The sequence below is a fragment of the Lepidochelys olivacea genome (assembly GCF_965140295.1).
Source record: "Lepidochelys olivacea isolate rLepOli2 genome assembly, chromosome: 11".
Lineage (NCBI taxonomy): Eukaryota > Metazoa > Chordata > Testudines > Cheloniidae > Lepidochelys > Lepidochelys olivacea.
Window position 1 is genome coordinate 34230717 of NC_140421.1, and position 15060 is coordinate 34245776.

The 15060-nt window shown below is 37.6% G+C and overlaps 1 protein-coding gene across 5 annotated transcripts in view; it reads left to right on the forward strand.

The window, feature by feature from the left end:
* SLC4A10 (solute carrier family 4 member 10) overlaps positions 1-15060 on the forward strand; it is a 285654-nt gene that overhangs the window by 84923 nt on the left and 185671 nt on the right. For all 5 annotated transcript variants that reach the window (XR_014713600.1, XM_084643433.1, XM_084643434.1 and 2 more), the window contains exon 2: positions 10906-10987. Coding sequence is in view for 4 of the 5 variants with exons in the window: in XM_084643433.1 (XP_084499559.1) it covers positions 10906-10987 (82 nt within the window). In the remaining variant the exon portion in view is untranslated. The remainder of the gene's footprint in view (positions 1-10905; positions 10988-15060) is intronic.

The window sequence follows — 15060 nt, forward strand, 5'->3', positions numbered from 1 at the left end:
AAGACATTCTACATCTTCATCATCATTATAGCTATTGAATTAGGGCCTGTTGAATTATTATGGACCATGACTCACCTTGCTAACTCAGCAAGCCTCAACACAACTGAAGAGCCCAGAACTTTCTGCTGTGCAGAGCTATAAGCCTACAGAGAAAATTGCCTATATCTTTTACTGCTTCTCAGGACAGCAGGGACCTCCTGTCAGACACAGGTCTGATAACATCACATCTTGCCTTTTTACAGTTGCCCTTCTCATGATAGCAAGTACTACATGAAGACTGAGCTACCTTCTGTCATTTTGCCTCCCACCCCTTTTGACTATTGAAAGAGAGTTGAGACCATCTGCAACTTTTACCAACTGAGATTGTGAACACCTCCTTAGAGGGCAGGAAATCTACCCTACCTAAAGCACCACGTAATCTGGCCAGTAATTAAGAAACTATCAATCAACACAATTTACTTTTCCACCCGCTGTCCAGTAACTATCTTTCCATTCCTGAGCAAACTAACTGAGAGACTCACCAAGGGTAGTCTCCAACTCAGCCTAGATACTGACAATATTTTGGACCTCTCCCAGTGAGACTGCGGGCCAAGACATGGGACAGACAGGACACTAGTGCTGCTACTGATATGGAATCTCCTTTTGGCCCTGGATAAAATTATTACATCCACATTCATACTGTTGGCCTTTTCTGCAGCAGTTGACATGGCTGATCATGGAATCCTGTGGTCCCATCTCAGAGATGTGGCTAGTGCTAATGAGATCACATTGAGATGATTTCAGTTGTTCCTCTCTGACTGCAACCAGAGAGTTATAATAGGTATGTCCATCTGGGGAATGCTGACCTGTGGCGTCCCATAGGGATGTGTTCTCATTTCCACCATTGTCAACAACTGTGAGAATCCAGGAGAGAAAAATGTAAAACTATGTGGGGTAAAATGTCAGTATTACGCTGATGACCCAGTTTCACATTATCTTCACAATAGAGACAAGCAGCACCATCTAGCAGCTGTTCAAGGGCCTAACTGGAACCAGAAATTGAATGAAGAGCAGTTTGCAAAACATGAATCCAGAAAAGGCTGATGTGATACTCTGGTGGGGAAAGGGAATCATTGTGAGGAACTTAACAGCTCTGTAACAAAACTTTCAATGGGACATTGAAAAGTGCCCAAGTCACTTTTTAAATTAAACTTAGGCTCCTAAGTGCTTTTGAATATTATAACCCAAGTCTTTTTTTTAATTTCAGCCTAAAAGTGGTCTGAGGCATTTAAAACCTGGTAAAAGTGGAAGCACAATTAAAATTAAACACTAATACTAAAAACAAATATTGGAAACAACCTTAAGCTGTATGTTCTTTATATCATACCCTAATCCATTAGCGCAACAACATTGTAAACTCTTTTGGGCAGGAAATGTTCTCTTGTTTTGTGCTTGTACAGCCTCAAGCACAATGGGCTTCTAGTCCATGACTGGAGCTCCTAAGGACTGTCACATTATAAATGAAATTGTTGTTGTTATTTATTTAATTATTACAACTCATGTTCTTATCTTTTCTGTTTCATTTTCTTTAAATTATCCTATTTTCTGTTGCACAAAGGGATATGAAGAACTTGTATGTTAAAATAACACATTTGCTTTGCATAATTAAATGAATGTATTATTTACAAAATTAATTTCCTAAAATGAATACTTTAGGCAAGAACAGCACTGTTAGATTTAATGCATTTATATACTATCATGAGATAAAATTGATCTCTTAGATGGCTAGTTCAATGATCATACATTTATTATGCCTCAACTCAGACAGTATCTATCGTACATATTTGGATGCAAGCAGCTCTGAACTTTACAGTATAACTAAGCACAGGAATAATACTTTATAAATCAGTATTTATTTGCCTCCAAGACTGCTTTGCACCAATCTAGTCTGCATTTTCTTGGTTTGATTCCATTTAGTCTCATCAAATTTATAAAAACAGTTTGTGCTTAGATTTAATTACCACAGTGATTATCCATTTTTTACATGTGAAATGAGATTGTATGCTTACTATATTAAGCATGTGCTCAATCTAAGTTCACTGGCACATCAGTCCTCCAGAGCTAATGTTGATTAGTGCAGATTTTAACATCATTGTAGAAGATGGTATATCTTTACTGATACATACTGAGAATTATCTTAGCTTTTGCTGCAAAGAGAGAGAGAGAAGGCAAAGCTGTCCTCATGCATAGGACATGCAGCCCTGGGGAAGATATAAATCTGGAATGAAAACTAATTACTTTCTACTGTGCTGCACATCCTGTAGTATGCAGTATAGGGCTGGCCAACAGGAATACATGCTATACATTAGCCATTAGTGATTACTGCAGAAAACTACCGCAGAAACAATAAAATGAAAAGGATGGTTAAAATAATACTTTGGAGAAATATGGATTTAATTGTATTTTAAATGTGTTTTGATTGCTCTTTGTTGATAGGTGAATAAGAAAAGAATATAGAATATTTGATGCAGCTAATGGAATGGAAAAGCAGTTCTTTTGCATCTGAAAGATAAAATTCACAGCACTTTCCACAGCTGCAGATCTATAATGATATATACTATAAGCAAGTCAAAACAATGATAATACACAGGATTACGTTCTTTTCTTGTCTCAGGAAAGAGAAAAGAATTGTAGCATCTAAAGTGTAGACACACACAGGGTGCATCAAATTAATTTGGTGTGACTGTGTCAGCTCAAGGACACTTCAAAGGACAGAGCTGAGCATTGCAGCCACCAGTGATTTCTTTACCGCAACACTGTAACGTGCAGCTACAATGAACTTTTTTTTTAGCTACTTAATACAATTTTGTAAAGGATATGTTTCACATATGCTCTTAGCAGATCTTGAGTTCAAATAGCACACTTTTCTGTTTCTTTAATTGTGCTCCTTTTTGTAAATGTCAAGCTGAAGTTAACAGAAGTGATTTTGAAACAGAAATGCCATGAAACCAAATACAGCCAGATAAATACCACACAACCAGAGCATATCTAGATAATATAATAGTAGGATACCTTCAAACTGTGAAAGCAGTCAAGTTTAGGGTAAACAATTAATATGATCATTTTAAGCATGGCTTTTTGGATACAAAGTTTAGAATCTTATAAAAATATGAGAAGGTACAGCATAGGATTTATGGTCTATGTATCTAATTTCATGGTTTCATGAAATAACATATACACTAAAATGTGTCGTTATTCACAGACATATGTTAAGTACTTATAATCATACCTAAAAAGATTTAATCTTACCATTTCTATGGTTGTGTTTTGTAGAAAAACAGCATTTAATGTTCTGCAATGACAGGTTTTCCTGAGCGCCAGATGGCATTTACGACTTAAGTAGGACATCTAATAATCAATAAATGGCTTATTCAGTGAAGTCTTATTAATTCCGTAATTATTTTAGTTTTGTGTCAGCAGTTGTGTTGTGTGCATAATTTCTAATGAAATTCTATACAGACGAGAACCAGGTTTAAGGGAATGAAGATTTCTGCATTAAAATATATTTTACATTAAGAAAGGATGTTGAAACAGTACATTTTTAACCTTAACATGGTCTGTATCCAGAATGTGTAAGGGTGTAATTAACAGGAATACATATGACCTGAACATCTGCAGACCTCAGTAGATTTCTATAACATTTGCTATTTTCCCAAACAATTCTGGGTTAGTCTTTTCACACAAAAAATTCCAGCTTTAGAGAAAGCAAAGTATCCAAGGAATGGAGAAGGGAAAGAAATATGCATAAAGGATATGTGAAATAGTGAGGAGGCTAAAATTGGGTGGGTAAGAGGTAGAGGTAGTGCAGGGAAAGGGATCATTTCCAGTTTCTCAAATAAAATGCATATTTTAGCTGTGTATTCAGTTTATATTTTATTTTTGTTCATAAAATATTCACACCAAAATACAACATACCAGTGTAACTGAACCTTTCAATGGAGTGGAAAATGCCTTTCAATGCAACCTTTAAACCTTCTTACAAATATTGTGTATTTATACCAATTGTTAAAACATGGTTTCCTTCTTTGACAGGGTTACGGCCTAGTGCATAGAAGGGCAGCTGTAGACATGATAGATCTTGATTTTTAAGAAGGCTTTTGACTTAGCATTATCTGACATTCTCATAAGCAAACTGGGGAAATGAGATCTAGATGAAAATGCTATAAGGTGGGTGCACAATTGGTTGAAAGCCTCTACTCAAAGAGTACTTATCAACAGTTCTCACTCAAAGTAAGATGATGTATCAAGTGGGGTCCTGTAGAGGTCTGTCCTGATTCTGGTACTAGTCAATATTTTCGTTAATGACTTGGATAATGAAGAGGAGAGCATGTTTATAAAATTTGCAGATGATATCGTGCTGGGGACAGGATGCAAGCACCTTGGAAGACAGGATTAGAATTCAAAATGGCCTTGACAAAGTGGATAATTGATCTGAAATCAACAAAATGAAATTCAGTATGCCCTTTAGTATGGACAAGTGTGCAGTACTACACTTAGAATGAAAAAATTGAATGCACAGTACAAAAGGGGAATAACTGGTGGGTTTACCAGTCTACAGATTCCTAGACAGGATCTGGGTGTTACAGTGGATCACAAATTGAACATGAGTCAACAATGTGACGCAGTTGTGAAATACCATTTCAGGGTGTATTAACCAGAGTGTAATATGTGAGACATGGGAGGTAATTGTCCCCCTGTACTCAGCACTGGTGAGGCCTCAGCTGGAGTACTGTGTCCAGTTCTGGGTGCCACACTTTCAGAAAGATAAGGACAAATTGGAGAGAGTCCAGAGGAGAGCAGCAAAAATTATAAAAGGTTTAGCAAACCTGACCTATGAGGAAAGATTCAAGAAACTTGTCCTGTTTAGTCTTGAGAAAAGAAGACTGAAGGGGTAACCAATAAGTCTTCGAATATGTTAAGGCTGTAATAAAGAGGGTAGTGATTGATTGTTCTCCATGACCAATGAAGGTAGGGCAAGAAGTAATCAGCTTAATTGGCAGCAAGGGAGATTTAAGGTAGATATTAGGAAAAACTTTACCCTGTGTAAGGGTAGTTAGCACTGGAATAGTCTTCCAAGGGAAGGTGTGGAATCCCCAATATTGGAAGTTTTTACGAACACATTGGACAAACACCTGTCAGGGATGATCTAGGTTTACTTGGTACTGCCTCAACGCAGGGTGAGTCTTGAGGTCCTGTTTAGCCCTATATTTCTATGATTCTATGTTTTGTATACTGCAGCAATCTGAGTAAGTCTGGGCACTTGAATGCAGTATTTAGGTAGTTTTTCTGGCATATGTTTATACATTTATTTTTTAAAAAATCATGTCTTTATTTTGCTTTTTGTGAATTTATAAATAACATACATATTTATCACATAGGTTTTAAATTCTGAAATGTTGTCATTAGTCTGTTGTGAAGATGATGATGTGTATATATATATATATATATATATATATATATACATCTATAGTTCCATCACCCAGAAAAAATCTGAAGAGAGTGTGTGTGCATGCGTGCATATGATACTTTGGTGGAAGCAATGTGATAAGTTGCATTCATTATGCAACTTTGAACATCTCATCTGGACTCTGCCTGCTAGTCCATCTTTAACTGGGACTACTACTAAGATTGCAAACTTCTGAGCAGATTACAACAGCTATTATTAAAACACAAACCTTTGTCATAGTGTACACTACCGCTTACGTTGGAAAAACTTAAGTTGCTCCGGGGTATGAAAAAAACTCCCCGACAGACATAAATTTTGCTGTCATAAGAGGTAGTGTGCTCAGTGCTATGTTGGTGACAGAGCTACCACCACTCGTTGAGGTGGTTTTATTATGTCTGCAGTGTGGAATGGGCAATATTCTGTTCTGAAAGAATGACAGGTTTAAGGATATTGATCTCTGCAACATATATATGATTAGAAATTAGGGCTTTACACAATTGAAAAGAGTCGATTCCCAGCTTTCCAGAGTTCTAGCATTAGAATGTCCTGGGATGTTAGGCCTTACAATTATGACATAATTGTGTATGGAAGAGCTATGTTAGATGCTTCCAGCACGCTAGTTCAATCAGATCTCATGTGGGTATGTTCCATTGAGCTGGAAATTACCCTTCCAGCTTGAAGTGTAGACATACACTTAGGTTCCTGTACTGTGCTCATCATCATGCAATTGAGTACTTGCAGATAGCAGGAGACAAAAATTAGTACCAATGCAATTTTTAAAACACTTAAAAACATTTAAAAATAACAAGGAATCTGGTGGCACCTGGTGACATACAAAAGCCAGTAGGAGAACACTTCAATCTCCCCGGACTCTCAATAACAGATCTAAAAGTAGCCGTCCTTCAACAAAAATACTTCAAAAACAGACTTCAAAGAGAAACTGCAGAGTTACAATTCATTTGCAAACTTAACACCATCAATTTGGGCTTGAATAGGGACTGGGAGTGTCTGGCTCACTACAAAAGCAATTTTCCCTCTCTTGGTATTGATACCTCCTCCTCAATTATTGGGAGTGGACCACATCCACTAGCCTTGACTAAATTGGCCTTCAACATTCGTTCTCTACTTGTAAGGTAACTCCCTTCTCTTCATGTGCCAATGTATATTTATGCCTGGATCTGTAATTTTCACTCCATGCATCTGAAGAAGTGCGTTTTTTACCCAAGAAAGGTTATACCCAAGTAAATCTGTTAGTCTTTAAGGTGCCACCAGACTCCCCGTTGTTTTTGTGGATACAGACTAAGGCGGCTACACCTCTGATACATAAAAATAGCTTTTTGATAAAATATCTGGCATGTAGAAAATGTGAAGTGGTGTGGAATAAAGGACTTACTGCTATTCATTTGTGATGATGTAAATGGGTGAAATCCTGTACCCAGTGGAGTCAAGGATCAGGGTTTCACCCTAAGTAGCTCAGGTTTTTCACCCAAAGCCCTAAAGGATTCATCCTGCTCTTATTGTTTTACCCTGGATGTTTTGTTTGATTATTGTACTGTGTGTTTAAATTATTTGATTTCTAAGGAAATAATTTTGTCATAATTTTTTTTAAGGAAAAATCACAGTCTGATCATTGTATAAAGGGCATAAATGGTAAAAAAGATAGAAATAATTGCAATTTTTTTATACAAAAAAGGCCTGATTCTGGTCTAATATCAGTTTCACAGTAGTGTAACTCCATTGACTTCAATAGAATTACTCCTAATTTTCACCTATGTAAATGAGATGAGAATCAGGCCCAAATGTAAAACCTTGACAAAAATATTGTCTGTAGTTGTGCAGCAGCGATCCATTCCAGGGCATATGAGAATCTGTCTTTTTTTGAGAATGCATTTTATATATCCCTTAATGTTACGGTTTTATTGTTCTACTGCTATCTATCAAGGCATTTTTACACATGGAAAATGAGCACACTGTAGAATTAAAATACTAGGCATTCTCCAGCTTCAAAGTGCTGTAAAAGTATTGATTAATTATGCCTCAGAATACCACTATGAGGAAGTATTATTATCCCTATTTTACAGATGGGGAAGCTGAGACACAGAGACTAAGTGACTTTCCCAAAGCCACACAGCAAGGCAGTGACAGAGCCAGGATTAGAACTCAGAACTTTCTGGAGCCCAGTCCCAGGCTTTAAGCAGTAGACCACATTGTTCACTGAAGTCAACAAGCATCTCAATGCAATAATGGACAATTCCAAGGACTCTTACATGGTCAGTGTGTCCATAAATTTACTTGCAAACTACTCCAGTATAACAAGATAATTTGAGCAGCATAGTCCTGGCAAATTTCTGTGTCATATAAATTGCTGAGTGTGCAGCCTCTTCAAAACGGGCTAAAAGTAAGAAAAGCTACAATGATATGTTCTAAAACTCAAGGCTTTGATATATCAGTAGCCTTAGAGCCTGGTTCTGCTCCCACTGAAGTCATTGGAAAGAGTTCTGTTGACTTCCATAGAGTCATGGCTGGGTTCTTAATTATTACTGTATTTTAATTGTTTGTCTCGCTCCTTGAATACTTCACCTGAGGGCGAGAGGGGTGCTTAATAAATAAAATTATTTTGCATGTATTAAATATCACTAAGTAATCTAAAATATGCATTCCACCTTCCATGACTTTCATATGGTGGTTTTGGCCTGTACTTCCTTTTCGAGCCTCTCATTTATGAGAATATTTAAAAATAATGACACTATATACAGTTTTTTCTGAAACACTAATAAAGATATTAAAAATTGAAATTAATTTCCTAATCTTTAGTCACGATGGCAGGGTGAGGGTGTGGTCAGCATTTCTGCCATTATCATTATTCACTGTAGTTGTGCCAGGGATCCCAATAGCGATCAGGACCCCATTGTGCAGATTTAGTAGCCGACTCTTGGGAGGAGAGGGAATACAGGACCCGTGGATATTACCATGGTACTGAGTACAGAACGGTTCTACACGGTGCTGCATGGGAAGTCAAAAAGCCACAATGCCTGTTGAATTGGGCTTGCTCAGGTTTGACCACTGAAACAGGAGCAACATACAACTCTCAATTTAGCTATTTTTCCATCTAATGTTAAAGGAAGATGGCCTCTTAGAAGAGAAGGAGATAAGTTGGACAAAGACTACCTGAAGATGAAAGGCAAACATGTGCAGGAGGTGGAGGTGGGAATAAAAAAGACAAAGGTAGAATAATATCTGCAACAAGTTTATAAATAATAAATTTATAATTTTTAATCAATATTAATTAATGATTTTTTTACTTTTTACTTTATTTTAACTTGTCTATAAATAAATTAATTATAAAAACAATGTAATATGTATTAGGATTTTTCCATAATGCTGCTTCCATGGGGTCTTTTCCTAACCACAGTGAGAAGCTATTGGGTATGACTTGCACAAGAAGAGCATTACTTCTTACATGGCTGTAAGACTTGGCCTTTTTGGCTTCATGCCTAACAATTCACCCCGGAGCATGACAGTATTTCAATGTGACACACACCCTGATGTATCTTACTGCTCACAATAATGGATTCATTTTATCTATAATGTTAATATGATCGAATGACTTGTAAAAAAAACCAATTGTCCTAGTGCATTCAATAGATTATTAACTAACTCTAATTTATTTGGAGGCAAAATGATTTCAATAGAAGGCTCCTCTCTCCTTGTCAAATTTTTGTTATCTACCCTTTTCTGATAGAGGGATCTAATAAAGGCACTGTTACCCTCTCTTTTTAACAGCTTTGTGCTGATGCAGTTCCAAGACTCTCTTATATAAAATAGCTACAGCATAATAACAGCCATTTGTAAAGGAGAGATGAATCTAGAGTTGCCAACTTTGGTTGGATGAATTCCTGGAGATTTCATTACTTAACATAATCTTATGATTCCTGGAGACTGCAGGACAATCTTGGAGGGCTGGCAACCCTAGATGAACCTGAAGCAAAATCTTGGATCCCAAAACGCATAATGTTCAGCTCTAGATCCATCCCTTGCTGTTTCTCCTTAAAGGAGAAGGGCTCATGTGGTGCAATTTCTCTTCATGTTCCTTTTACTCTTTTCTCCATTTTTAGCTTTAAACACTGGTATTTTAAGCAACTCGTCTCACCAGGCTTTTACTAGGGCGTGCTTTTCAAATATAAAAATCAGGAAGGTCTAAATTCTAATATCACTTTCTAAGCCTCTTCCACTTGCTACTGATGTCACGTAATACATATTCATTATATGTTAATTAATGCTTTTGTTTGTTTAATTTTTTCTCTTCATCTCATCCAGTAGCCATTCACTGATAATTACTATCAGTCTCTTCCTTTGTAAAATGAAGATAACTGTTTTTGTAAGCACAAATATGCAGCTCCTTGGGAAACCAGCATTCAGTTTACTACCTGTGCATCATGGCTGACTTTCCAAAGGGCTAATATCTTTAGGGAATACTGGGTATATTTAATTCATTACAGAATGTATCCCAAATAACTGAAACTAGCAGCATGTCATGCTTTTTAGCTTTAACATTAGCTTTCACAGAAGGACACAATACCAAAGTAGTCCATTCCAGCATACAATACACTTACAGTATAATATCAGAGCATAAAGCATTTACTATTATAGTATAAGTATAGTCAAAATGTAGAGTTGACTGCTTACATTATTAAAATGTATGATATAAATACAACATAAAATCAGAGCATTCAGTATACCAAAAAAAAAAAAAAAAATGGAAGGGAGTTTGCATGCAGTATATAGAATTAGAGTACACTGTGTACAGTGTAACTATAAACCATTCGTAAAGCTGAAACTAGACAAGGGAAAGCATTACTGTTCATCTAATAATTGAGACTAATTGCTTTCATGGGATTAGAATTTTTTTCACATCAACATTTTTGCTGAGATTAATGTTCTCCAATTTAACCATTGTATCAACACTGCTAATGTTTATGATTTTTCTGTTTTGCGCATAGTTCATAATGTCACCCGGTTTACAGAAGTTCTTTTTCCAGAGCCAAAAATGCATGCATACAGCTGTTCCTCTAAAAGTACAATAGTGTAACTGCCTCAACTGGTCACCTCTTCCTTCATCATGTGCATAATTTTACTGGCTCACGATTTTCTTGCTTCCCAGAAACCAACGTTTACACATCATCTCACATGGTGCCACAACAGATCTAATTTCTTCACATCAAAGCCAGTTTTAAACACTGCAGAATAAAAGCTGCCATATGAAGAATAGATTTTAATATGAGAAAAGAGATTCTTTAAACCTTATGTCTGAAGGAAAAATCATATAAGTGAAAATTAAAATTATTTATACTTACACTCCAATCTTGCCACCAAGTTACAAAAAGAAAAGACTCCTACATACATATATTTCTGTTTTGCAGAGAAATGATGAAGAAGCTGTCGTGGACAGAGGTGGCACTCGTTCCATTCTCAAAACGCATTTTGAAAAGGAAGACTTGGAAGGTGAGAGATTATTTTCCTGTGCATTTCATTGTCTATTTCTTTTCAAAGTGTTGGACACAGTTCCACTCTCATATAAACTTGTGTGTGTGTAACCCACACACCCCTCTGGGTATGATGTTCTGTCCCACCTAGTGGCACCGAGCCCACTTAAAGAGAGAGATAAAATGAGTCTGCTCTACAGCCTTAGCTAACAGCCAGTTGGCTTTTAGCTTATGCGGTAGAGGCTCATGCACTGAGCTTCCGCAGTTTGATCCTGACAACTGGCATCTATTGGCATTACACATGCTCATTGATTTCAATGGGTATACCAGGGTGTACATGAAGGCAAAATCTAGACCTCTATTTTTAAAGGAGGAATATTGCGTATTCCTCTAGCAACATTAAAACTTGGGTGATAGGGGATAAGATTTCCTGAGAATGTTTTAAGCCCAGATCCTGCAAATATACACCTATGTAACTTTATACAAATGAGTAATTCTTTCCAGTGAGAGTACCTGTGTGGAAAGCTATGCCCATGCACAGGGCTGGATTAACGCAAGGGCTTTAGAGGCTGCAGCCCAGGGCCTTGGAATAAGGGGGGCCCCGCAAAAATAAATCCATAATTATATACAATTCAGTGATCACCAACCCGTTGATTGCGATCGACTAATTGATCCTGGAGCCTCTAACAGTCTATCACAATCTCCGGGTTGCTAAAAGTCCAGCGGCTCAGCAGGGCTCACGCAGGCTGCCTGTATGCCGTGGCCCCATGCTGCTCCCAGAAGTGGCCGGCTGCTGTCTCTGCATCTCTGCGGCCCCTGGGGTGGGGGAGGGGAGGCAGCTCTGCGTGCTGCCCCCGCCCCAGCTCTGTCCCCGCAGCTCCCATTGGCCAGGAACCAGCCAGTGGGAGCTGTGAGGGTGGCGCTTGTGGGCGCAGACAGCGCACAGAGACACACTGTCCCCCACCCCAAGGAGCATGCAGAGATGTGCCAGCAGCTGGCTGCTTCCAGGAGTGGCATGGGGCCACGGCATTCAGGCAGTCAGCCTGCCTGAGCCCTACTGTGCCGCTGGCCAGGAGCAGCCTGTGGTAGGCACCTCCCAGCCAGAGCCTACATCTCACACCCCCGCCTGCACCCCAACCCCCTGCCCCAGGTCAGAATCCCCTCCTGCACCAAACTCCCTCCCAGAGTCCGCACCCCACAACCTCTCCTGTATCCGAACACTCTGCCCCAGCCCCCCTGGAGTCCCCACCCGACCCAAACTCCCTCTCAGAAAGAAACTAATAAAACAGCTGTTCTAAGGTAAGGAGTAGGCTATTTTGAAATAATTTAACTATATTCTACATGTTTTAAGACTGAAATGTAACCACAGGATGGCTTTACGTTAATTAAAAGGCAAGTTTAGTATAACGTTAATAGCTTCAATGCCATAATTGAGATCATTTTGTTTTAAATTAGGAAAAAGACTTGTATACAGGGGTCCCCCAAAATCTAATAGCCCCAGGCCCATAGGAGAGTTAATCCGGCCCTGCCCATGCATAAATGTTTGCAGCATTTGGGCTCCAGTTAACTGATTGACTTCAATGCATGTCCTAAAATACATGGTTATTTCATAAAGAGCCCAGTCCTGCTATCATTGCACATTCAGGTCTCCCAGTAAACAAAACAGATGTTGCATTTTAGAGTTGTGCACTGTCACTCACTTGAAAGGGCACTTTACACTACCCTTTAATGTCAAGGATTAGCAGGTAATTTAGAGATATGGAGTTCACCATATCACATTGGACTAATAATCCACTTTATCTGGTATTCTTCCTCTAGAAGTGGCCTATGCTTCAGTTTATAATGTATATATTGCAAACTCTTTCTGGCAGGGATCTGCCTTTTTATTTATTGGCAAAATGCCCAGCATGTTTTTGGGGGCTATGTAAATAATAGATATACAAAATTCAACAGCTAATCATGATAGAAGAGTCAAATCCAATTGTGAAGAATATAGGAATATAGATATGGGGCTTGTTTCACCCAAGGCTCCATGATGGAAAAAGCTTGTGCCAGTGTAAGATACCAACAATCCCTTTGGGTGACCCAAAGCTGGCCACTATAATCAAAATGCCACCTGCCATCACTTGGAGTGAATATTCTTTTGAGTTGACAGTTGAGTCCATCTTGAAAAGGAAAGGAAAAGGTGACCAAACTGAAAAATAGCCTCAAATTTGGTTTGTTTCTAACCAATACAGATTTATTTTATTTTTCTCGATGAAACAAAAAAAATTCATTTGGATTGAATGAAATATTTCTAATGTTGATTCAAAATCACACATCAAATCAAAATGGTTCAAAATTTCCAGACTTTCTTTTTTTCTTTTGCTCAAACAATTTGCCGAATTCAACACAATTCACAAATAGTTTTGGTGCTCCAGAAATGCATTTCCTCCTGCTCTAATAGCAAAAAGACACTAATGTGAAATCTCACTGAAAATTTGAAGAATTATTTTGCTTCCAAGAACATTTCGGAAACTGGACAAATTTTGACTGAAGAAACTTTCACTCAATTTTAGTAATTTGGAAAACTAAAAAATCCTGCGGTTTGCCTTGGGAATCTACTACTTTTTTAAAATAATGGCACAATGTTATTAACTATGTTATAAAAATTGATTACTTGATATAGGATACTCTGATGTAGCAGCTTTTGAGAGAGATTGCTTAGAATCAACTTGATATCTTTTTAAATACATAACTGCCACTTCCAGAAATGCCAAGTGGCATAAAAAAGGTTGAATATGCTGTAAATTTGAATGATCCCATTGCTGTTAATAGAATCCTTGCTTGTCCCACAGACAAGTCCAGGCACTCTACCACCTTATTAGCTAAATCAGTGGCTCTTGTAATAGAGAGTGGACATTACTCAGAAGTGTGCCTGTCTTATTCCCATCCAATGTAACTTAAGATGGATTCTCTGGTAAAAGTTTACATTTTCCCTAATTATATAACATGCTTCAGTTATATTATATGTAATTACATAATTAAGTACTTAATTATGTAGCTTAGTTCACTTTGTATAATTAGACAATTAGGTACATTAATTCTTCAACACATTTATTTAATTACATTTACTGTGTTTTAAAAATGTAAATAAATAATTGCTCAGTATTATAGCAGGGCACTAGTGTTGGCACTGTTAAGGCTCTGTCTGTGCCTTATTCTGTATTTCAGGGATTTATAACCTGGGTTCAAGAACTGAATGTTACTTTAGACTGAAACTTGAAATGAATTTTCTTAGGCCACGAAAGATTTCTTTCCCAACATTTTAAATAACTGGACATTTTGGAGTTTTCAGCTGTTGGTGTTGTTTTGTCAAAAAGGTTAGTTTATATTTCTGATATTTCCATTTAAAACATCCTGGGCCAGATTTTCATCAGCAAATATTTTATAGGTAGACATTTGTGCATGCCTAAATTATGTGTGTAAGAACACAGAGTACACACTCCAACTGTGCTTTTGAGAGTGCACATGTCTAGTTAAAAGCCCACTAGCCTGGAGTGCATGTAAATGGGCTTATTCACTTCAGGTATCTGTCTGCACAGTGTAAGTTCAGGAGCTTGCAGTTGGTCCTTTTTTTCCCCTCAAACACTACAGCAATTCAGAAATAGATTTTGTGCAAAGCTTTGGCATTCATGTTCTCAGCACAAGTGACTCTCTTTCTTCCAGTTAATTTTCATAGAGTTCACAAGATTATGGTCAGTCACTAATATAGAGCAAAAAGAAAAGGAGTACTTGTGGCACCTTAGAGATTAACAAATTTATTTGAGCGTAAGCTTTTGTGAGCTACAGCTCACTTCATCGGATGCGTCTTTTTCTTTTTGCGAATACAGACTAACACGGCTGCTACTCTGAAACTAATATATCTTTTGGCTGACTTACTTGAATGAAGAGAGAAATTAATCTTTAAAAACTAAGCAACAAGTCTAGCACTTCGATATAGTCACACATTGTATATGTAATCCTACAGTCCTCATGCAGGCAAAATTCCTGTTGAAATATTTTTGCATTCACATTTAGATCAATGGGAGTTCACCTGAGGTTGATGTAGAG